Genomic DNA, 23818 nt, shown 5'->3' with positions numbered 1-23818 from the left:
AGACCAAAAGGTTGGGCCACGGCTTCCTGCAGTGCACAGAAACTAAGATTCACTTAGCCTAGGGGCTTCTCAGTTAACAGGGACTTTCCCAGCACCCAGTATTCAGTCTTTTTGGGAGCCTAAACCCCAAATAAATCCGTTTTACTCTGTATAAAGCTTATACAGGATAAACTCATAAATTGTTCGCCCTCTATAACACTGATAGAGAGATATACACAGCTGTTTGCTCCCCCAGGTATAAATTACTTACTCTGGGTTAATTAATGAGCACAATGATTTTATTAAGTATAAAAAGTAGGATTTAAGTGGTTTCAAGTAATAACAGACAAAACAAAGGAAGATACCAAGCAAAATAAAACAAAACATGCAAGTCTAAGCTAATACCATAGGAAACCGAACACAGGTAAATCGCCCTCAGAGATGTTCCAATACGCTTCTTTCACAGACTGGACTCCTTCCTAGTTTGGGCCCAGTCTTTTTCAGACCAAGGTTGTAGTTTATAGCCTGGGACCAGCAATCACTCATACCCCATAATTACTGTCCTTTGTTCCAGTTTCTTTCAGTCATCTCTTTGGAGTAGAGAGGCCATCTCTTGAGCCAGCTGAAGACAAAATGGAGAGGCTTCCAGGGCCTTTTATATTCTCTCTCTTGTGGCTGAAAGCCATTTGTTCTCCTGTGCATAATCACAGCAACAAGATGGAGTTTGTAGCCACCTACGCAAGTCACATGTCCATGAATGATTCAGCTTTTTGCAGGCTGACGCCATTGTTTACATGTTAATTTGAACGTTTCCAGGGGAGCTCAGATGTGGATTGGCGTCTCCCAAAGTCTATTGTCAGTTAAGATTTTCTTGACCAATCTTATTTAACCTTTTTATTACTGATCTTGGCACAAAAAGTGGGAATGTGCTAATAAAGTTTGCGGATGACACGAAGCTGGGGGGTATTGCTAACGGAGGATGATCGGGATATCATACAGGAAGATCTGGATGACCTTGTAAACTGGAGTAATAGTAATAGGATGAAATTTAATGGTGAAAAGTGCAAGGTCATGCACTTAGGGATTAATAATAAGAATTTTAGATATACATTGGGGACACATCAGTTGGAAGCAACAGAGGAGGAGAAGGACCTTGGAGTATTGGTTCATCACAGGATGGCTATGAGCCGCCAATGTGATATGGCCGTTAAAAAAGCTAATGCGGTGTTAGGATGCATCAGGCGAGGTATTTCCAGCAAAGATAAGGAGGTGTTAGTACCGTTATATAAGGCGTTGTGAGACCTCACCTGGAATACTGTGTGCAGTTCTGGTCTCCCATGTTTAAGAAGGATGAATTCAAACTGGAACAGGTTCAGAGACGGCCTACTAGGATGATCCGAGGAATGGAAAACTTGTCATATGAAAGGAGACTCAAATGCTTGGCTTGTTTAGTCTAGCCAAAAGAAGGCTGAGGGGGGATATGCTTGCTCTTTATAAATATATCAAAGGGATTAATATTAGGGAGGGAGAGGAATTATTTAAGCTTAGTACCAATGTAGACACAAGAACAAATGGGTATAAACTGGATACTAGGAAGTTTAGACTTGAAAGTAGATGAAGGTTTCTAACCATTAGAGGAGTGAAGTTCTGGAACAGCCTTCCAAGGGGAGTAGTGGGGGCAAAAGACATATCTGGCTTTAAGACTAAGCTTGATAAGTTTATGGAAGGGATGGTATGATGGGATAGCTTAATTTTGGCAACTATTCTTTGATTACCAGCCGATAAGTATGCCCAGTGGTCGGTGATGGGATGTTGGATGGGATGGGATCTGAGTTACTGCAGAGAATTCTTTCCTGAGTGCTGGCTGGTGAGTCTTGCCCACATGCTCAGGGTTTAGCTGATTGCCATATTTGGGGTCAGGAAGGAATTTTCCTCCAGGGCAGATTGGCAGAGGCCCTGGAGGTTTTTCGCCTTCCTCTGCAGTGTGGGGCATGGGTCACTTGCTGGTGGATTCTCTGCAGCTTGAGGTCTTCAAACCACAATCTGAAGACTTCAATAACTTGGACATAGGTTAGGAGGTCGTTATAGAAGTGGATGGGTAGGGTTCTGTGGCCTGCTTTGTGCAGGAGGTCAGACTAGATGATCACATTGGTCCCTTTTGACCCTAAAGTCTATGAGTCTATGAGACTGAGCACTTATTCAGAATAGCCCTTTCTCAAGAAGCTGACCAAATGCTTCACGGATACTACTTAGAATCAAACACATTGAGATACAAGTACATAGCCAATATTCATAACTTCAAAAACAAAAATGATACACACATATAGACAGCATAATCATAACCAGCAAATTACAACCTTTCCATAGACACCTTATTTGATCTCCTTTGTACAAGATTTGGTGCAATTGTAGGACCTTGGTTGCAACAATGATCTATATTGTCACAGTTTATGTCAATAATGTCACAGTTGGGATTAATGGCCTTGCACACTTGCATTAACACAGCCCAAACGGTTGACTTCTCCACTCCAAACTGATTCACAACCAACTGGTAGCAGTCTGGAGTAGCCAGCTTCCACACTGTGATCACCCTGCACTTCTCCACTGAGAGGGCAGCTCTTATTTGGGTGTCCTTGTGCTGCAGGACTGGGGTGAGCTCAGCACTCCGTTCTAGAAAGGGGGCTTTCCGCATCCAAAAGTTCTGCAGCCATTTCTCATCATCCCAGACCTGCATAACGATGTGATCCCACCACTCTGTCCTAGTTTTCAGAGTCCAAAAGTGATGTTCCACTGTGCTCAGCTCCTCTGTGAATGCTAAAAGCAATCTAATGTTACTGCTTCCTGTGTTGGACACCATGTTAGACAACTGTAACTGCTGTTGCCTTCGTAACTTCAAGAATAATTCCACTGCCATTCGCGATGTTCTAGCAATAGCTAGCAGAGCAGTGGAGATCAGCATGGGATCCATTCTAACAGATAGATGTGGCGGGGTGAGTAGAAAACAAGGGACATTGAAAAATGCCACGAACTGAAGATGGAATGCTGGGACGGAAAGCAGTGCATCACAGGGCACTGAGCCAGGACCAATGATGCACTGTGATCCCCTTCACCTTCCCACAAGACCTAGCAGCAGAACGGGGAGAGCTGCCCTGTGGGATAGCTACTCACACTGCACTGCTCTCATTGTTGATGCAAATGCCCCAGTGTAAACGCACTATGCCATCACTGGGTTCTGCAAGCATTGATCCTAGGCCTGGTGCATTGGACGTTGGCTGGTTGAGTATTAACGAGAGAGACTGCTCCCTATTGATTCTCCACTGAGAACTACTTTTTAAGATCTGTCAGTTAGCCAGTGCTTAATAAATTGAGGGTGCTTTAGTGATAGTGTATAGTGCTAATGTTTAGTCAGAATGTCATGCAAGTCAAACAGTTACAAAAGTCTAAGTGTATTACATTTATGGAAATAATTATATTCCTTTCCTTTTATTCTTTATTAATTGAATCCCCTACCAGCTTTTCCATTATTCTGCCTGGGATTGATGTAGGCCAACTATTCTATAGGTACCTGGATCATCCAGTTTGCCCCTTTTGATTACTGGCACAACATTAGCACTTCTCCAGTCTTCCACAATTTCCCTGATATTCCAAGACTTATTAAAAATTAGTATCAATGGAGCAGAGATCTACTCAGTCAGCTTTTTTAGGGCTCTTGGACGCAAGTTATCTAAGCCTGCAGATTTAAAAATGTTTATCTCTAGTAGATATTAACATCTTCTCCAGTTATTAATGGACTGGAAAGTATTTCATCATCCTCAAGGCATACAAATACATTATCCTGCTTATTTCCAAATACAAAAAAAGAAATATTTATTGAACACTCCTGCCACTTCTATGTCAGTATTAATAATTTTACCATCTCCATCTAGTAATGGACCTATACCATTGCTAGGATTTCTTGTTTTCCTAAAATACTTTAAAAAATTCTTATTGCTCTTAGCCCTGCCAGGCAGGGATTTTCTGCTGACATCTTTAGCTTCCCTTATCCATTTTCTGTACTTCATAACTTCTAGTGTATATTGATAGCTATTCATGTCCCCTTTTCCCCATTTGTTATATATTGTTTTTTCATATCTTATTTCTGCCTTCACTTCACCACTGAACCAGGATGGGCTTTTTGATCCACAATAGAGCTACCCATGTTGAGTGCAATACCTTATAAATTAGAAAATTATCATCTATAATTCTCTGCAAGGTGAATCTTGAGAAAGTTAAATACTAGGACTGTCAAAAGCAATTAAAAAATAATCACAATTAATCGCACTGTTAAACAATAATAGAATACCATTTATTTAAATATTTTTGGATGTTTTCTACATTTTCAAATATATTGATTTTAATTACAACATGGAATACAAAGTGTACAGTGCTCACTTTTTATTTATTTTTATTACAAATATTTGCACTTTAAAAATCAAAAGAAATAGTATTTTTTAATTCACCTAATACAAGTACTGTAGTTATCCTGAAAGTTGAACTTACAAATGTAGAATTATGTACAATAAATAACTGCATTCAAATGAAACAAATATTGTAGAGTACACTGAACTGGAGCCAAAACTGGGTCAAACAGGGTCAAAATTCTTATCAGACACCTGTTTGAACAACAACAACGTGGTAAGTTCATCAATATTAACGTGCGGTGAGGTCTGGAAAGATTCATGGATGCCAGGATCTTTGGAAACTCCAGCCATGAAAAACTATAAAATGAAACCATGCAATGAAAAATGGAACTTTTGCCCACAGCATCACTATGGACATTAACGTGGTTGTGAATCTTCCTGTCATTCTGGTTTATGAAATTTTTTAGTGGATACTTGGAGAAGAGAAAGGAGCTGTTTAACTATAACCTAAGTAGCTGCAGAATGACAGTGAAGTCTTCATATGGTAGACTGAAGAAAAGGCGGCAGTGTCTCATGTCAAGGCTGGAGGCTTCTGAGCAATATCTGCCTTGTGTGATAGACACTTGCAGCATTTTGCACAAGGAGACACTTTCAGTGACAGCAAAGGAGAGAGCCTCACCAAGGGCTGGAAGGCAAAGGTGGAGAGACTTTCTGAATGTGTGAACAGCCGAGAGAGGGTGCCTCTGCAAAATGGCCCATCTGTTCAGGCAACTGGGCTCAGTGATGTATTGTGCTCCTACTTTGAGGCCAGTATGTAGTGCAGGAAAATTAATGCACTGTAACCATGGAAGGGAATGCAACGGATATGCTTTGTGTAACAATTATGCTATTAGGGATTGATGTTATTAGTCAGGAGCTGAAATTTTTCAGTCTCAGTGTTTGGCATGCTGAAGTGATCTTGGCAGTCTGGAGAAATCATCTCTTGGTTTCCATGATGGTTGGGCACCTTCTGATACTCTAGTCAACTTGTCCAGAATCCCATATCAGGGTTTGGGGATGGTATCCTTGGCAAAAATCCAGGCTATTTTCTCATAGTAGGTGCAGGCAGTCTTACTTTTGTCTCTAGCATTATCAGAGGTCTTACTTTTGTCCCTAGCATTTTTATAACTCTGTTGGAGTTCCTTTGCTTTGGCATGGCTCTGAGCCTTCTCCTGCATTTGCTGTTCATATGGGCCTGAACACGCTCTCTTCCCCAGTGGCCAGTGAAGTCCAGGACCTCTAGACAGAACCATATGAAGATATTGCACATGGCTGCTATACTGGTTATGAAAGTCCAAGAGTGTGAACTTGTCACAAGCTGGAATTTCAAAGGCGAATCCCTAGATGTGTGCCAGCATTTAAACATGGAGGTGAAATCCAGCCAAGATGAACCTGGAGTAGCAGAGGGCATACAAGTAAACAGATAGGCTAGTGCAGGTGTGAAGCAATGCAGTGTGGGATAGCAGAGGGAGGACTGCCTGAAACAGCAGTTAATCCAAAATAGGGATGCCTCCACACAAACCTTGTAACATTCTGAAATAAGGCCACATCTACACTACGAAGTTATTTCGAGCAAGTTACATTGGCCTAAAGCCTCTGCCATTAGTACAGCGCTAATATGTGTGCATACTTGGCTCCTCGTGTCAGCAGTGCACGTACTCACCAGGAGTGCTAGTATCAATGCACAGTGCAGTGCACCATGGGTATGTATCCCCGTGTGAATCCAGTCATTTGGGAAGTTTTGGCAATGCATGATGGTGCCAAAATGAGTTGTGCCGGGATGACTGGGAGCCTGGGGTCAACTTCCCAACATGCACAGTCTCCATCCCACAATGTCATCTGTATTCCATAATTTTCATGCCTTTTTTCAAAATCCCACAAACCTGCATAGCCCTCCTCACTATCTGCCATCTCTGACAGAAGCATGGAGCCTTCCCAGCTCTGCATTATTGTCATGAGCATTGCAAGCACAGAGTGCACAATCCTGCAGAAGACCCGAATCAGTAGGGAACATGACGATTTCATGGAGGACACATTGCTATGGGACATAGCGAGAACCAATTCAAAGTTGTTGGTGGAGTTCACAGAGCAGCTGTAGATGATGGGGAGCCACTTCTAGGCCTGAGAAACTAACACTGATCAGTGGCATCGCATTGTAACAATGGTGTAAGATGATGAGTAGCAGCTGCAGAACTTTCAGATGCACAAGGCAACATTCTTGGATCTGTGTTCTGAGTTCTCCCCAACCCTCCAGTGCAGGGACACCAGAATGAGAGTCACACTAACAGCAGAGAAACAAGTGGCGATGGCACTGGGGAAATTTGCAACGTCAGATTGCTACTGGTCAGTCGGAAATCTATTTGGAGTTGGGAAATCCACTGAGGGGCCATTGTCATGCAAGTATGCAAAGCCATTAATCACCTCCTGCTACACAGGACTGTGACTCTCGGCAATTTGCAGGACATAGCGGATGGATTTTCAGCAATGGGGTTCCTGAACCATGGCAGAGTGATAGACAGCATGGATATGCCTATTTAAGCACCAGACCACCTTGCCACAGAGTACAGAAAGGGTTACTTTTTTATGGTAATGCAAGCATTGGTGGATCACTGATGAAGCTTCACCCACATAAGAGTGGGCTGGTCATGGAAGGGAACACAGGACTTTTCAGAAAGCTGCAAGCAGGGACTTTCTTTCCCAACCAGCAGATTACTATTGGGAATGTTGAAATGCCAACAATGATCTGCAACCCAGCCTACCCGTTGTTCCCCTAGTTTATGAAACTGCACACCAGCCATCTTGACAACACCAAGAATGATTCCAATACTGGTTTAGCAGGTACAGAATGACAGTTGAATGTGCGTTTGGTAGGTTGAAAGGACTCTGGCATTGTTTACTCACAAGATTGGACCTCGGTGAGAAAAATATCTCAATGGTCATAGCTGCCTGCTGTGTCCTGCATAATATCTGTGAAGCAAAGAGGAAATCTTTCTGCCTGGGTAGAGGATGGAGGTAGAATGGCTGTTGGCTGAGTTTGAACAGGCAGACACAACGGCTATTAGAAGAGCTCAAAGCTCAGGGCGGGTTTTGAAAGACCATTTTTACAGTAAGCCACATAATGTGTTTTGTTGTACTGTACTCTACACGGCCCTGCTCTTTTGTGGCCTAATAGGAATCATGTAGAGATTGCTGTATGTACAGAAATATAATGCTGTCAATACATCTATTAATTTTGTTTATGGCTTATTCTATGAGTTGTAGCACATTGTCAGTAACAAGTAATTGGTTGCTTTCATACCTGTTAAGCACTTGGTAGTAGATGTTGCAAACAAATAAAAAAGAGTTATGTTTTAAATAAAAGACATTCATTTTGTACAAGAATTTAGTGAAAAAAAGAAAGTGAAATTTTAAAATAAATATATTTAAAATAAACTTACTGAAACTTAAATGAATAGAACAGGACTTATGAAAGGGAAAGAACATTCATGCCTATTTCACACACTAACCATTGCTTTCACAGGTAAGTGTATGTGAAGCTGTGATTGTCTTTAGTATCCCGGGGGGTGGAGTGGTAGGGATAGTGAAGCAGCCTTGGATGCCATGTGGAATGTTGAAGAGGACAAGGGATATAGAGAGGTCCCAATATTGAGTTCTCAACGGGCTGCAGAGGGAAGCGACCATGGGATTTTTGAACCTGCAGGTCCACCAGAGTCTGGAATATCTGAGTTTGCTGCTTGAGAAGCCTGATTATGTCTTGGTGCATCTCCCTCTTCTTTTCCTGCATCCTCCTCCTCTCCACTCTTTCCTTCTCCAGGCTGTCCCCAATGTTCATTCTGCAGTCCCTGTGCTCAAAGTCCAGTGCAGCACTGACTTGAAGAAGTTCAGTGAACATGTCATCCTAAGTCATCTTCTTTCTCCTCCTTATCTGGATCAGGCATTCTGCGGCTCTGGAGGGGAAGACCCTCAAGGCTGCAGCAGCTGCAGATAAACACATAAAGTTACTGCTGTCAGAATAGTCACTATGGAAACTGAAATTTAAGATGCAGAACTTGCTCCCCTTGCTCCCCTAAAGTTTCAAGAACTACAAGCTCATTTTCACTTCTGGCTGGGATTACTCATGCATGGTGCCAGTCACAGCACCAGCCATGGTGAGTATGGCCCATTAGAGATTAGGGAAATGAGGAGAGAATTGCTTGGTTGCATAAAACTACTAACATAGGGCACTGACACTGGATACTGGCACGTTTTTCCACAGGTTCTGGTGAGTGTAGCTGATATCTCACTCCTGGTGGTAACAAAGATACAGAGAACACAGCTGCTACTGGCATCCCGAAGCCACTTGTGTTCGTATACTGCTAGGCTGTGTATTGCAATGGTGCCTGCCAGTGTTATCACTCAGTGCCGTGGGAAATCGTCCTACCACAGAGGAAGAAATGAAGCTGCCATCCCTAGAACCCTGTGGCAGAGTATTGGAGAGCACCTCTGTGACAATTTCTTTGAGATCTCTCAGGAGGATTCAAGGGATACCCCTGTGTACATAAACAAACTGCTTTGCATGCTCCCGCTCCCCGCACCTAACTCTAGAGGGGACTGAAAAGCAGATAACTCTACTTCTCTTGGTTCTTCTAGCACGAGAAAATTAATGAAAAGTCAAAAGCTGTGTCCTGCTATTTTGAGGGAGCCATCCCTGGAATGGAAAATGTATGTACACGCTTACCTGAGGTTCATTCCCCTGCATGGGGCTTGCCCACGCTCTATTGGCAGGACTGGCTGGACTGCAGTGGAGTCAAAAACAGGTCCTAGCTTGCTGTGCAGCTGGATCCAGTTGCCTGTCTCCCATCCTTCTCCTCTTCCTTGTCCACTCCCTCCTCCTTTCTGTTCACAGTAGAGACCTGTGACTTGGGCTCCTTGGAGATATACACGGTGCAGCTCATTGTAAAAGTGGCAGGTCTGCGGCTTGACACCGAATTGATTGTTGGCCTCCTGGTATGTGGGCTGAAGCTCCTTGGCTTTCACGCATCACTGCTGCTGGTCCATCATGCCCCTTCTCCTGCATACCCTGAGCACAGCCTCTTCTCCCCACAGGCCCAGGAATTCCAATATATCTTGTCTCCTCCAGGTTGGAGCACATCTGGAGTGTGTAGCTGGCATGGTCAGCTAGGCAGTTGCACACAACAGTGGAGAGCTGCTAGGTGTGCTCTCCAAGCTAGTCAATCAGGAAAAGGAATTTCAAAAATCCTCAGGGCTTTAAAAGGGAGGTGTGTCTTCCAGTCTATATGACCCCTGGACAGTGGAGTTCACAATGGTGACCAGAGCAGTTAGTGTGGGACAACTGCTAGACGACCAGTAGGGTTGACAAAGGTAACACAGTGTCTACGTGCGTGCTGTGCCAACCTCTGTACATAAACCTTGGCTCAACACCACTCCGGGAGGTGGTGTTACTATGTCGGAATAACAGGCCACTTACTCAGTCGGAAACAAATGTAAGTGTAGACACATGCACAACTGGGTTGATGCAGGACTCCTTACATCAACATAACTTGTAGTATAGACCAGGCCTAAGAGTTAAGTTGCTTCCCAATTAAAGTGGGATAAGATGCCAGCTAAATAAAAAAAGAACTTTTGTGAGTCAATGTAAGGGAGTTTATGATGAAAAACTGAAATTTATCTATATGAAAAAAAACTTTTCTGTGTAGACAAGCTCTTAGCATTTATAAGTTAATGAATTAGTTTATTAACGGAAATTAATTAAAATGGGTTCTTTAAGAAATGTATTATCAGTTGTCTGACTTCTTTTTAATATCTGGAATAATTCATAGATTTTAGGGCCAGAAGTGACCATTTTGATCTAGTCTTATCTCCTGCATAGCACAGCGATAGAATGTCACTCAGTGACATCAGGCCCATTACTTTTGGTTGAGCTAACAGTAACGGAAAAATGCAAACTCTTCAAACTCCAAAATACAGTTAAAACTACCTGAAATTTTATGCTTGGCTATATTTGAAGATGGTGGTTTTTGTTTTTCTTTTTTGTTTGATCACTTTTGTTATTATTTTCATAAATGATAGTTTCTCATTCTACTTCAGAAAATTTGCCAGTGAACTGCCCTCTTTCAGAATGGCTGCTATCTCCTACTGTTCTCAATGGGATTGAGGCCACATGCTGTGCTTAGCCAAAATGGCGACTGTCTCCATTCACTGGCTTCTCATAGTCCTCTTCTTCATTTCCTGATAGCATAGGGAAACACCATCTTTTGTGAAGACAGCTTGGTTTCACTCCCACAGGAAGCAATGGGAGCCAGTACCTGTTTTGTAAGAAGGAATCCTAATGAAAGGTAGCTTGTGGCCTCAGGCCCATTAAAGACAATGGGAAATGGTGGCCATTTTGAAATATGACTCTTCATATGTTTCTGTTAAGGAGATTTTATTCTTCAGCCTCTGATGACAGATACATTTTCAGTTATGAAAATGTCAGCAAAAATAACTATTAATTTTCAATATATATTTTAAAACTATCACCCACTGCACCAGATCTACTCAACAGAGAGGACAAGAGGGAATAGAAAACTTGCAGTGTGTATGAACAGTGGTCAGAAACTAGGACTTGTGTGTGCAGGGGAGTATAGAGAACAGTAGGGAAGAAGAAAATGGGATATATCTCCTGCTGACTTGCACTGCTCTTGCAATGCAAAGCAGCTGTAAACCTAGTTTAACTGGCCAGTATGCTCTGGCTGCTTTGTGTTGCTCCAGAGCAGCCTAAAGCAGCCACAGTGTACCAGTGAATCAGACTCTAACAGTTACATATTTTTAATGATTTCCAGTTCATACGACATACCTACAAATCATTAGATGAATCTTAGAGAATCATTGCTTTTGACTTTCTTGTTCAGCGTTCACGTTGACATTTTTAATAATTTCAAAAAACAATCATAAACACCCATATGGAAATTCCCAACTGTGAACGTGGAGTTAAGGTTCACAATGCTTGACGGTAATTTAGGGTAAAATATATTACAGAGATGTTGTGATTATCCCAACCCCAAACATTACAAACCCAGGCACTTCAGAGATAAGTTTCTAAATTTAAAGAAATAATAAAATGGCAAAGTATGGAAATGCATTATAGGGCACTAGTTCTCAAATGGGATTGGGGCTGAAACCCGGTGCCCTGAGTCCCGGCACCGCCCCCCTCCTCCTCTCCCCTGCAGAGCTGAAGCGGGAGCTGTGGGGCTGAAACCACGAGCCTCAGTGCCCCACCCCCTCTTGGGGCTGAAGCTGGAAGCCAGGTCTCTGCTCCAGGGCTGAAGCCCCAAGCCCCTGTGCCCTCCAGCCCTGGCTGAAGCCAGAATCAGTGGAGCTGAAGCCCGAACTCAAGCAGAAGCCCTGAGCACATGGGCAGAGTTGAGGGGGCACAAGGGTGTTGCTGCCCAAAACTACAGTGCCTTACCCAGAGTGGGGTAGTTCCAGGGGCAGCTCCACTCCCTCACCTCCTCCTCTCCCCTAGTCCTCCTAAGGCTCTGCCCTCTGGCCAGGACGTAGACAGAGGGGAAGCTGGAGCCAGGCGGTGCGGGGCAGCTGCTCCTCTGGCTGGTGGTGCCACGGAGCGGGCAGCCATGACATTCCCCTGTCTGCTGCTGGTGCCCAGGGTTGCAGCTGTTCCTCAGCTCCCAGCCCCCTTTGACTGCTCACGCAGCCTGTAAGAGTTGCCCGGGCGGGGGAACCTGACTCTGGGGCCAGGAGAACCCTTGGGGAGCAGCCATTCCAGGAGGAGCCCTCCTGGTACACAGCCTCTAGCTACCCCTCTCGCTGCACCCTGAGCTACCCCTCTGCCCAACCACAACCCCTCGCTACCCCCTTCCCTGCACTCTGACCTATCCCCTGCCTGCACCCTCACTGCACACAATCTCGAGCTATCCCTTGTCTGCACCCTGAGTGGTTTTCAAACTTTTTGAGCTGAGCCCCCCTTTGAGTTCTATGTTTTGGTTGCATCCCTCCACAGTCCAGACAGGGTGAGTGGCCTGCTGAGGTGAGTCAGGGAGTGGAGGTGGTGCTTCCTCCCTGGACCCTGCTGTGCAGAGTTGGCTCAAGCCGTGCCAGTCCTTGCCGCCCCAAAATAGAAGTCAACCTACACCTGCATGCATAAGGGTCCCACTCCTGGCCCGGAGCCCCGAATCTCCCTCTCTCACCCTTGCTGGGCCCTGGAGTTTTTATAGTATGTTGAAGGGGCCCTCAGAAAGAAAAAGGTTAAGAACCCCTGCTATAGGGCATCCAAACAACCTTAACTTCAGCCTGAAGAAATAAAGGTGGAAAACAAAAGAGAAAGAACAAAATCTAATGTGTCTTTAAAAATCAGTTTGATTTAATCTGAAACCACAAATATTAAAATATGTTAATCATATGCTCATTGCGTAGTGTCATTATAGGGTAGAGTTATGGTTATTTGGGTGTACTAATTGTTCATATCCATACCTTAACATATTTGGATTTCAATTTAGTTTAATCTTAATTCTGAATTTCCTGGATTTATAGTGCTTTGTTTTGGGATAATTTCAAACATCTTTCATACTTTACCATAAATTATTTATATGTACTCTCAAACTTAGCTCCCTCTTAATGTAGTCATCTTAGAATTTAGATTTTTTTGAGGCTACATTAAACTGGAATAATGACTGTGAAACCCAGGGTGCTACACAATCAATAAATAAAGTACATACAAACATTAATTTAAAATGTAATATAAAAATATAAATGTGAGATGACTAAGCCAGAGAAGGACATTATACATTATATGTAACCATCAGTCAAGACTCTTCTTCCAGTTACACCAATGTATATCAGGAGTAACTCCACTAAATCAGTAGATTTACATCAGCGTGAAACTGGTATGACTGGGTGGATAATCAGTCCTTTCATCTTTACAAGTATTTTGAACCTTTGTTGAGAAAGGTGTGGCAAACACATAGCCCACACAACACATGAAGCTCATAGAGTTTAACTATGTTGCCTGGACCAGGTGTGGTCTACAGAGACTGCAGGTCCCATTATAAAATGCTCATGTGCCCCTTTTGACTAGAGGTTCTTGGCCAACATATAGCATTGCATAATAGCCATGGAGCTATAGTGGGCCAAACCTTCATATGCAAAATGAAAGCAGTCACAATCTGCTACAGTTAATGTTAATGCACATGAGGCAGAGTCCTCAGGCTCCTAGTATATTTACTCTCAAGTGTAGTGAATATCACTTCGGCTGTATCTTCCACACTTCCTCTACCTAGAAAGGACAGAGATGTGCCATTACAATTTTTGGTTTAAAACTATGACAAAAGAAAATCTGTTACCTTTTCAGATTCACCATTGCCCAGGGAATGCCTGTGGGTGTGTTAAATGCCGGAAGGAGCTTTCCTGCCAGCTGCACTGCTTTGAGCTTGAACACCTGTGACAGTAGACAGAAGGATGAATTTCTAACAAACCTGGTTTTCTTTAGCTTACTATAAATTAAATAGAGATTGTCACTTTAAAACATATATATCCCCCTGATTCCATTAGGAAAACTTTAGATTATAAAAACCAATTTTTTTTCTGTTCTCTATTCACGTTTATGATTTTATTTTTATTTGTTCACTTTCCACATTTCACTAAGATTTGAACATGAAGTTTCAATTTTGAGCTTTCATGCTCAACAATGCTGCTCCTTGGATACACACTGAAGAATATGAAAAAAATCCAATTACTCTTATTTGCTGTTGTAGCCGTGTTGGTCCCAGGATATTAGACACACAAGGTGGGTGAGGTAATAGCTTTTATTGAACCAACTTCTGCTGGTGAAAGGCACAGGATTTCAACCTTACACAGAGCTCGTCTTCAGGTCTGGGAAAGGTACTCAGAGTGTCACAGAGACCATTAACTCCTCACTTCACCTTGAATAGTCTCTTGCGACCTGTTAACTCTTCATGCTTAACAATCTCTTCTACTTTGTATTTGGCTGTAAAACTCTGAGTACTTTTCCCAGACCTGAAGAAGAGTTCTGTGTAAACTCAAAAGCTTGTCTCTCTCACCAGCAGAAGTTAGTCCAATCAAGATCACGTCATCCACCTTTTTTCTCGATTAATATTAGGTATTTGAAAACACCTTCAAAAACGATCTTTAAAAAAATCTCAGCCTAAGATTTCTCCCTAAGTCTGATTTCCCAGAAGGATAAATTCTGCTCAGTCTCTAGTCTAGGTCCCTCTGCCTCATAAGAATGATTCCAAACCATTTTCTATATGACTGGAGCTAATAAAGCCCACCTAACAACAGTCAACAGTAAATAATCTGCATCTTTATGCAGCATTCTAGCACCTGAATTTAGAGTGGTTCACCTATGCAGGGTTCTGGAACCTGTCACATTGTCACAGTATCTGTGGAAACCACACCTGAGCCTATGCTTGTTCCATTTTGTATTATTAAATGGCAAAAAACTTAGTTAACCCAGAGTTAAGGTCCTAAAATTGATCCCTGTGGAACTCTGCTGGAAACATCCCCATTTGATGATGATTTCCTATTGACTACTACTTTTTGAGACAAGTCAGCCAGTTCTGAATTCATTTAATGTGTGCTTTATTGATCAGGGCCAACCAGAGGATTCAGGAGGCCTGGGGCAAAGCCATTTGGGGAGCCCCTTCCATAAAAAAGTTGCAATACTATAGAATACTATATTCTCGTGGGGACCCCTGTGAGGCCTGGGGCCTGGGGCAAATTGCCCCACTTGCCCCTCCCCCCCCCGGCAGCCCTGTTATTGATGCTGTAGAGTGCTAATTGTTAATCTTTTAAATAGAATGTTTTTGGCACTGAGTCAAATGCTTTACAAAAGTCTAAGGGTATGGCTACACTTGCAGCTGTACAGCGCTGGGAGTTAAACCTGTCTTCATACAGCTGGTAGGAAAACGCTGTAGTCCGTCCACACTGACAGCTACCAGTGCACTGTCGTGGCCACATTTGCAGCATCTGCAGCGGTGTTGGGAGAGGTGCATTACAGGCAGCTATCCAGCGTTCAAGTGGCTGCAACGTGCTTTTCAAAAGGGGGGGAGTGGAGTGTGACAGGGAGCGTGGGGGAGAGAGAGAGTGGATTTTTGGAGCGGACGCTGTGTCAGTGTCCTGCCTTCCAAGTTCCGACCCCCTCCCCTACTCTTCTCTCACTCACTGAAAGCAAACAGCAGTTTTTTTCCTCACAGAACAGATAAGCAGCCGCTCCGAAGCAGACCCCCCTCCCTCCCACCCGCCGCGCTGCTTCTCTCCTCAAGCCCCCTTCCTCCCCCTCTCCTCAAGCAAACACTAGCTGTGGGCGTTCCAAAGGGAGCCCCCCTGCCTCTGCTCATTCACAGCAAAAAGTGGCTGTGTTTGTTTTTTTGATAAGCAGCTCCGGGAGCCCAAAGTTCACAACAAAACAAAGAGAGGCATCACAACAAAACAAAGAGCAAAACCTTCACTTAAAAGGATTATGGGAAGCTTCTGGAGGTCAGTCACAGCGTACTAAGATTATTCCCTGTTTACACTGGCACCCCAGCACTGCAGCAGCAGCAGCGCTATTCTCTTTATTCCTCTAGGGGAGGTGGAGTACAAGCAGCGCTGTAGCCACGGAGATACAGCGCTGTATGTGCCTTGCCAGTGCGGATGGGGCGTGAGTTACAGCGCTGTAAAGCCACCAACAGCACTGTAACGCTCAAGTGTAGCCAAGGCCTGAGTGTATTCAGTGCAAAAAGCTACATTAACACAGAGTTAAGGTTGCTTGGTGGCATGTTGTCCCATTGCAGAATGTTGAGTTGAGCAAAATTCAAACTTCTGAAAATCAGGAAACACTCAGTTAACATTGCATGGGCAACCTTAACTCTGCCCTCTTTCAGAAGTGTCCCAATATGCCCCATTAACACATATATCTTTACTCTGCCAACCCCACAGTTGATGAAATGTACCAGCTCTTCACTTCTTTTTACAATCTGTTCCCTCCCACCCACAAGAGTCCATCTAACACTATTAAAGGGCGGGGGAGGGCTGCTCATGCTACTTTCTCTTTATGCTCTTTGAACAATGCCTCAAAATGCACATAGCACATACTCACTCTGGCCCATGACATTATAAGATTCAGGAGATTCCAGATCCCAGTGTAACTCACACACTGAACCAACTCCCCAGAAAGAATATCACATGTGTACAATTTAAAAACCACTTCACAGCCTTTTACAACTTCCTTACACTTATTCACAGGATATTATCTGACCCTACATTTTGCTTACCCATGATTAAAGCACTAGAATCCTCTCATATTCCCGCTCACTGCTGACAATATCCTTTGTAATAAAAGCCTTATGCCCTGATACTGGCAAAACCTACACAATTCTGCATAGAAATAATACATATTTGCATACTTGTGATGAAGTGGGAATTTCCTGTAACATTTTCATGAATTCTAGGTATGCCTCACTTTCCTCTATATTTTGCATTGCTACTCAGTGGGGGAAAAAATAATTAAGTTTGCTCTCATGGCTGACTAAGTCCTTGTCTACTCTACAAACAGTGAATGCGCACACACTGCGATGTGACTTTTGGCAGCAAAAATGCCCTGTTTTGGCAAAAAAATACAACCACCTCGAAAACAGGCATAAGTCTTTTTCCTCTAAATTTTTGTCGACAAAGTGCCAGTGTAGGCACCACGCTTGATTTTATCGCTTTAATTGGCCTCCAGAAGGTGTCCCACAATGCCCATCGTGACCACTCTGGTCAGTAGTTTGAACTCCACTGCCCTGCACCCAGGTAAATAACCATCCACCCCGCCCCCTTAGAATTTTTTAAATTCCATTTGGCATGGAGAGGTCTCATTGCATCTTCCCAGGTGATCATGGCAGGTTATTGCAGCAAATGCCCTCCTGCTTGAACTACTGCAGAGCTGCTGGATCTGCTCAGTATATGGGGAGAGGAGGCCTTGCAGTCTCAGCTGCGTTTGAGCCATATGAATTGGGATATCTACAGTTACATTTATTGAGGCTTTTGCAAAAAGGGCTATGATTGAGACACGTTGCAGTGCAGAGCGAAGATAAAGGAGCTGAGCCAGGCGTACCATAAGTCGAGGAGGCAAACCATCACTCTAGTACTGAACCTAAAACCTGCCGGTTCTGTAAGTAGCTGGACACTATCCTTGGTGGCAACCCCACCTCCACAGCCAAGAGCCCTGTGCATACTTCAGCTGGCCTGGATGGTGTGGAAAGAGGACCTCACCTGGAGGACAAATTCATTGATGAAGAGGTGGAGTTAGATGACAATGTGGAACTCCTGGAGGGGTCACCTGGTGGAGCAGGCAGCCAGGAACTATTCACCACTCCAGAGGTGTCTAGTCAGTCTCAGTAGTTGCTCTCTTACAAGCAAGAAGTAGATGAAGAGATGCCTGATCAGTGGCTGTGGTTTCTGTAGTGAGGAGGTGGGCGCAGGGTATAGAAATGTAGAAGTCTGGCTGTGTTTCTGTGAGCTGGACATTTCCCTGTGTAGCTAATCAGTATGGTGGAACAAGGTTTTGATGCATGCTGAGATCTTACGGGAATCCTCCAGAGAGAGCTCCAGGAAAGTTTCCTGGAAGTTCTTGGCAATCTTCTGCCGAAGGTTCCATGGCAGAGAGAAGTGAAGCAGCCACGGCGTGCTTGGGGAGGAGGCGGGGCAGGGGTGAGCTGGGGAGGGAAGTTCCCCTGCGTGCCCCCCCCCCCTTACTTGCTGCAGGCGGCCCTCCCCACGCTCCCCTTCCACAGCTCCCTCCACCTAAATGCTGGCAGCGACGGGGGCAGATGAAGACCCGGCCTCCGCGGTCACTGCCGAAGAAAATGGCACCCCCCCAAATCCCAGTGCCCTAGGCAACCGCCTAGGTTGCCTAAATGGTTGCACCGGTCCTGCTTCCACCTGTGGAAAAGTGTGGGAGAAGTTTAGATTTTTTCCCCTAGTTGGCTGCACCACAACCCTTGCAGAGTGAGTGCTCTTTTCCCCATGTGGAGTGTCGCCCCAACACTCATCATGCTTTGGGAGTTTGCAGAGATGTGTGCTTGCCAAAGGTCAGTGAGAAACTGATTGTTATGTCACAAAAGGCGTATTTTACTGAAATGTTTCAATGCTGTGAGTGAATTTAACAATTATGCTTCTGTGCATTGTTCTTGTGCTTTGGCAGATGTGACCTTCATGTGACCCATACACATGAGACGAGTGTCTCCCCCAGATAAGAAAGTACCCAAGACAGAGCAAAGAAGACATGTTCTGGGAGGTACTGCACTCTTCCAATGCAGAGAAAAGGGAACAAAAGGATTGGAGAGAAGCTGAAAAGCAGGACAGAAAAGAAAATCAGGCATTTGTTAAGGACACTACTGAGCAGATGATTAAAGTCATGGAGGGGCAAACGCAGATGCTAAAGTCCTTAATAGTGCTGCAGACTGAGCAGATCCATGCCTACCCTCTCCTGCAGCACATTCAGAACTCTTTTCCGTGCCTCCCCCGCCCCCCAACTCTACCCACGCAGTTCTTTCCACTTTCCAGGATGTCTCGGTTTCCCCTTCACTCCACCCCCTCAGACAACTTTCATAATGATAGCTGGACCTACACACAGCTCTGGTGTCCTTGTGCCACAGTGCTGGGGTGAGCTCCACACACGGTTCCAGGAAGGTGGCTTTCTGCATCTGAAAGTTCTGTAACCACCGCTCATCATCCCACACCTGCATGACAACATGATCCGACCATTCAGTGCTTGTTTCCCAAGCCCAGAAACGACGTTCCATGTTCAGCTGCTCTGTGAATGCCAAAAGCAATATAAAGTTGCTCCTATCCAAATCACACAGCATGTCAGGCAACTGGGAGTCTTCTTCAATTAGGAACTTTGCAACTAACTGCACTGCCATCCACGATGTCTTCGTGGCAGTTAGCAGAGCACAGGAGAGCAATGCGGGATCCATCCCTTCTCATAAAGATGCCAGGGTGCACAGCAAAGAAGGGCCATTGAAAAATACCACGAAAGAAAGTCGGAAGCCTACCAAGTTCTGGAACAAAAAGCAATACATCACAGGACACTGAGCCAGGTTCCAAGATGCACCGTGATCTGGTCCACCTTCCCACAACACCTAGCAACAGATGGTACCGAGCTGGTACCCACAGTGCAATGCTCACACTGTCGATGATAGTGCCTCAACTGTGGACGCCCTCTGCTGACTTTTATTATGCCGATTTCTGAGTGTCGACATCACTTTTGTCAACAAAACTTGATAGTGTAGACAAGACCTAAGAGACATAGGTGTGTGTGTCACCTCTCTGCCTGGGTAGAATGAATAGAGTCAGTAGGGAACTGACTGAAATCAACTCAGATCAACAAGGGGTCCAAGAGAAACAATTTGAGAAATAGGGATTGACACTTTCAGTAGGGAAGCTGAGCAGAGACCCCCCCCTACTCAAGAACAAAGGGCTGAGAGGTTTGAGATGGGAGAATAAGTGAGGGCTCTGGAAAAAGTCTGTGGGCTCTCTCACCTGGGAACTGACTAAGGAAGGAAGTTAGAGAGAGAGACAGAACCTGAAAATGGAGTTCACTACAGCGTCACTGATGAATTATGGCTTGACCAGAATGCTTTAACCTTCATTTCTCTATGTTAACCTAAGGACTTCCAGTGTGGTGGTCCAGTTGACTAATATATCCCAATCTGTTTTGAACATGCTATTTGGGGTGTCACTGCAAATACTGGTTCAAGTGCATTAGTCCCTGAAGAGTACACAAGTCTCTAATGCTGATGACGCTTGTTAAAAAAAAACAAAAACGTTAATTAAATCTGTGACTACTCTCTTGGGAGAAACTGTATCTCTCGTGCACTGCAATTTTATCCTCATTCTGCCATATATTTCATGTTATGGCAGTCTCAGATGATGACACAGCATATGTTGTTCAATTTAAGAACACTTTCACTGCAGATCTGACAAAAGGCAAAGAAGGTACCAATTTGAGATTTCTAAAGATAGCTACAGCACTCGACCCAAGGTTTAAGAATCTGAAGTGCCTTTCAAAATCTGAGAGGGACTAGATATGGCACATGCTGCAAGAGAGTCTTGAAAGAGTAACACTCTGATGCGGAAATGGGTTTTTATGTGACTCAGATGATGAAAATGAACGTGCATCAGTACGCACTGCTTTGGATTGTTATCGAACAGAACCTATCATCAGCATGTAAACATCCTCTGGAATGGTGGTCGAAGCATGAAGTGGAATACGAATGTTTAGCATATCTGGCACATAAATATCTTGCAACGCCAGCAACAAAAGTGCCATGTGAATACCTGTTCTCACTTTCAAGTGACATTGTAAATAAGAAGTGAGCAGCATTATCTCCATAAATGTAAACAAACTTGTTTTTCTTAGTGATTGGCTGAACAAGAAGTAGGACTGAGTGGACTAGTAAGCTCTAAAGTTTTACATTGTTTTATTTTTTAATGCAGTTATGTTAAAAATTTCTACATTTTTAAGCTTCACTTTCACAATAAAAAGAGATTGCATTACAGTACTTGTATTGAATTGAAAAATACTATTTCTTTTATCTTTTTTACAGTGCAAATATTTGTAATAAAAAATAGTAACATAAAGTGAGCACTGTACACTTTGTATTCTGTATTGTAACTGAAATCAATATATTTGAAAATGTAGAAAGCAACCAAAAATATTTAAATAAATGGCATTCTATTATTATTTAACAGTGTGATTAAAACGGTGATTAATCATGACTTTTTAATCTCATGATTAATTGTGATTAATTTTTTTAATAATTTGACATCTGTAATGTAAATGCATTCTCATTGTTTTCCAAAATACTGGAAGTAACTGCAGGTGGAGAAACCATATTCCTTTGTTTAGGGTGAGGTAGCTCCTGTTTGTCTGGCAAACATATTTTAAGAATTATAATTTCAGTATATGTTCATAAATTTGCATCACTTACTTGCACCTATATTACATAACAATACTAATAATCTTATTATTATTAAGTATTATTGACTGGGAAAAGCCCATTTCATGTCTATCCTTGATCTTACTAAGGGCTATTGGCAGATCCCCCTGGCTAAAGCCGACAAGGAGAAGACGGCCTTTGCAACCCCAGAAAGGCTATATCAGTACACTGTTCTTCCCTTTGGGTTGCATGGGGCCCCCACTACCTTCCAGCGGCTGATGGACAAACTGTTACAGTCCCATGGGGAGTACGCTGCTGCCTATCTTGATGATGTCATCATATATAACCCTGACTGGGAGATGCACCTAAGAAAGGTAGAGGCAGTCCTGGATACCCTGAGAAAGGCCAGACTGACTGCAAATCCCTCCAAATGTTCGATCGGGTTAGCTGAGGCCAAATACCTTGGATATATAGTAGGGAGGGGCGTGGTAAGACCCCAACTCAACAAGCTAGACGCCATACAGAAGTGGCCCCGACCACTCCGGAAAAAACAGGTCCGAGCATTCCTGGGACTCGTGGGGTACGTTTCATTCCCCACTTCGCCACCAGGGCATGCCCATTAACGGACCTGACCAGGGCTCGGGGCCCAGACATAGTAAAATGGCCTGCTGCGGCCGAAGCCGCTTTTGCAGATCTGCGAACGACCCTCTGCACAGACCCCATACTGATAGCCCCAGACTGGAGCGAGGAGTTTATCCTACAAACAGATGCCTCTGAAGTAGGGCTAGGGGCAGTGCTTTCACAAATGGTCGGAGATGATGAACACCCCATCTTCTTCCTCAGTAGAAAGCTCCTGCCTAGGGAACAGAAGTACGCCATAGTGGAAAAGGAATGCTTGGCAGTAAAATGGGCCGTTGAAAGCCTCTGCTACTATCTACAGGGACGGAGGTTTACCCTGGTCACGGACCATGCCCCGTTGCAGTGGATGCACCAAAACAACGACAAAAATGCGAGAGTAACGAGATGGTTCCTATCGCTTCAACCCTTCCACTTCACGGTGCGACACAGGTCGGGAACCCAACATGGCTATGTGGATGGCCTGTTGAGGGTGCACTGCTTTCCGACCCAAGTAGCCCAACCCCGTAGGGTTGAGCGGGGGGTGGGGGGGGATATGTGGCAAACTCAGGACACTTAGCTACCAGGAGAGGGGCAGTAATTAGTCCCAGAAGGCTTAACCATGGAGGAATAAGGTTCAGCTGGAACAGGGGTTACCAGGGAGCTAATTAGTTTCAGCTGGCCTCAACGGCTGGAGACCTTTTTAAACCCTCCCTGTCAGGGAAGCAGGGGGTAGGAGAGAAGTAGAGTAGCTGCCAGCGAGTAGGGGAAGCTGAACTCTGAAACTTTTCTTGCAAGGCAGATTGCACTCTCCCCAGAAGGAGAGGAAAATAGAACAAGGGCCTGACTGAGAAGGGATCTACCAGACCCTGCGCGACTGTGAAGGGCTTTTTGCTTTGCCCAAGCCTGTGTCTCCAAGGCTAAGAAGGACTGAGCTAGCAGAGGAGAGGTAGTACTTTGCCACAATTGCCTTCAGAGCTGGGAAGCTGGAGAGCAGTGGCTGTTGACTAGGCACCCAGCTCTAAAGGCAGCGCCGCGCCAGCAGCAGGGCCCTATACATAGGCAAGCACAAAGTGGCTGCATAGAAATCCTCTCACTTTTTTTTCTTTATTGGCATGTATGCACTATAATACTTTCAGTCTGCAAATCTGTGCAAGCTAAAAAGTGAACATGTTCTTAAATGTCGTACGCAATTTGGGTCCCCCAAAGGTGGGTGAAATGTATATTATATATATTTTCCAGACCTGAAGAAGATCTCTGTGTAAGCTCAAATGCTTGTTTCTCTCACGAACAGCAGCTGATCCAATAATTACCTTCCCTATCTTGTCTCTCTAATATCCTGGTACCAAGACAGCTACAACAATACTGCATGAGACATTTTGACATGCATTAAAAAGACTGCACTAGAATCTTTTTTTCAAAATGCCTATTTTTGGCCTACAACCCAAATGACCCAATATTTTCTGCACTCCAACAAGGGATAGCAAATGTCAAGAAAATCCACACAAGCAGGTGGACTTTAGAGGACTCTGAAGCATTGTTCTTTAAACAGGAAGGACCGAAGCACAATGGAGGGAAAGGACTCCTGTATACATCCATTTGCAGCATAGGAGCGCCTGAACAGTGTGAAATGGCTCATTCATTGCAATGAGATGCTCTCAACGGAATGAGAATACCCCATGGAGGTGACTGCTATCTGCAAAAATAGCTCTAAGATGTGTGACCTGCTCAATTCATCTTAGCGCATGTCCATCCCCCCACCCCCGCATGCTTTAGATGCTGTGGTATGCACAAAGTATGCCTGTTCTCAGCTCCCCACCCAAAAGGGCAAGCCCCACCCAGAACTCAGCTCACAGGGAGAGGGTC

The 23818-nt window shown here is 44.2% G+C and overlaps 1 protein-coding gene across 1 annotated transcript in view; it reads right to left on the bottom strand.

The window, feature by feature from the left end:
- Positions 1-23818, bottom strand: part of MAN1A2 (mannosidase alpha class 1A member 2) — a 310617-nt gene that overhangs the window by 100642 nt on the left and 186157 nt on the right. Inside the window, exon 6 of the mRNA XM_050921239.1 lies at positions 13757-13851. Coding sequence (XP_050777196.1) covers positions 13757-13851 — 95 coding nt within the window. The remainder of the gene's footprint in view (positions 1-13756; positions 13852-23818) is intronic.

Source organism: Gopherus flavomarginatus, chromosome 1, assembly GCF_025201925.1.
Source record: "Gopherus flavomarginatus isolate rGopFla2 chromosome 1, rGopFla2.mat.asm, whole genome shotgun sequence".
NCBI lineage: Eukaryota > Metazoa > Chordata > Testudines > Testudinidae > Gopherus > Gopherus flavomarginatus.
The sequence above is the reverse complement of the archived record's forward strand: the minus strand, read 5'-3'. Positions and strand labels throughout refer to the sequence as shown.